This window comes from Camelina sativa, chromosome 10 (genome assembly GCF_000633955.1).
Source record: "Camelina sativa cultivar DH55 chromosome 10, Cs, whole genome shotgun sequence".
Taxonomy (NCBI): domain Eukaryota; kingdom Viridiplantae; phylum Streptophyta; class Magnoliopsida; order Brassicales; family Brassicaceae; genus Camelina; species Camelina sativa.
The window spans coordinates 11,141,588-11,143,209 of NC_025694.1; the positions used below are offsets into that span (position 1 = coordinate 11,141,588).

The 1,622-nt window shown below is 31.4% G+C and overlaps 1 protein-coding gene across 1 annotated transcript in view; it reads right to left on the reverse strand.

Annotated features, from left to right (window-relative positions):
• Positions 1-418, reverse strand: part of LOC104720254 (transcription factor MYB98-like) — a 2,656-nt gene extending 2,238 nt beyond the window's left edge. The window contains exon 1 of the mRNA XM_010438189.1: positions 3-418. Coding sequence (XP_010436491.1) covers positions 3-418 — 416 coding nt within the window. The remainder of the gene's footprint in view (positions 1-2) is intronic.

The following is a 1,622-nucleotide window of genomic DNA, read 5'->3' on the forward strand; positions in this document are numbered from 1 at the left end:
CATCGACCAAATTGATCTCTTGATGGTGATGAGGACGATGATTACGAGTGAAGTATGTTGGGTTTTCCGCAGCTTGGAAATGATGGTTCATCAATTGTGGTTTAGATTCATAAAACTCGACCATGTTTTCTTGGTAAGAGCAATGCTCGAAAGGAGCATTGTTGATACATGAAGACGTGGTTTGAAGACCGAGCAAATGGTTTGAAGATGATGAGCCATGGTGGTGATGATGGTGGTGATGATCGAACTGATGGTCGTGATCAAGATGGTGAAAATCTTGAAGAAAGCTCGTAGGTTTAGATTGGTTGACAACTTCGAATGGGAAATCTTCTTCTTTCATGTGTTCTTGATGATGATCACGTGTGAAGATGTTTTGGTTTAGAGGAACGAAACCACTCTCGTCGACGAAATTCTCCATTTTTTCTGGAAAGGAGAAAAAAAAACTAATTAATTATTAAAAAAACTAGTGAAGTCTTCTTGAGGTCTTTGTGTTAGCTTTGTTCTTCCTCGTATTTGTAAGGTAGGGGAAGAAAGAAAAGACATTTAATGTGTGTTTTTACTATACCCATAAATTTGTTATGGAATTGAAATCTAACGTTTGGAGTTTGTTGGTAGCATTACTGTGGTTTTTTTTTAATATATATTGAATTAATTAGTTAATTCTTAAATGCTTAGCTATGTTGGTGTTTTTCTTAAAACATGTTTCAACATAAAAGTGAGGAAAAAATGAAGTAAATTAATTTACCTTTAAAAGTTCATTATGAGAAAGTACAAAAAAAAATTATTAATTAAGTAAATATTGTTCAAGTTAATTGTTTATTTAGAATATATTAATCTGAATTTTGATGGAAATTAAAATATATGAAAAATCAAGTTAGAAAATAATCTTTGTTGACGTTACACATTAGGTGTTGTTGAATTAGGGGTAAACATAGTTGAATGTTTGTGAAACGCTGGGAGAAAATTTAATCTAGTTTTTAATGTGTTAACAACTCATTAATTGTCAAATTTTTAATTGTGTTTAGTTAATTGCTCATAAGTGTATTAATTTAGTCAACAAAAATGTAATTACCATTTTAAAGGCCAAGGACAAAAAGTGTATTGACCATTTAGCTCTAAGCTCTAAATTAATTGATTCAAAAAGAATAAATATCTGCTGTTTCACGTAAAAGGAATAGTCTTACTTATATTGTATAGTATAGTATACTAGATTTTGGCATTCGTAATATCTTACAAGAGTTTGTATTAATCGTTTAGTATATTGTACAACTTAATTGATGGGATAAAAACTTGATACATGAGTTGCATGAGCCCATCTAGCCCACGTGGTTGCTTGAGGCGTAAGTGATGTAGTGTTATCTTCTGCCTAGCACGAGAACCGAAAACAAATTAAAAGTTTGAACCGGCGGAGAAAACTTCATCAACATAAAGTCGATAATGTATGTGTGTGCGTGTGTGTGTTTATATACGTTGATTTGAGAATTATATAACATGAGTGAGCATGTGCTATATTATGAGGAACTAGATTTTGTCGAGAAGATCATGATCATCAAACGCTTTAATGTCTCTCTTTTGTTGATATAAAATGTTTTTATATCGAACGTCAAAAAAAAAAAAAAAAA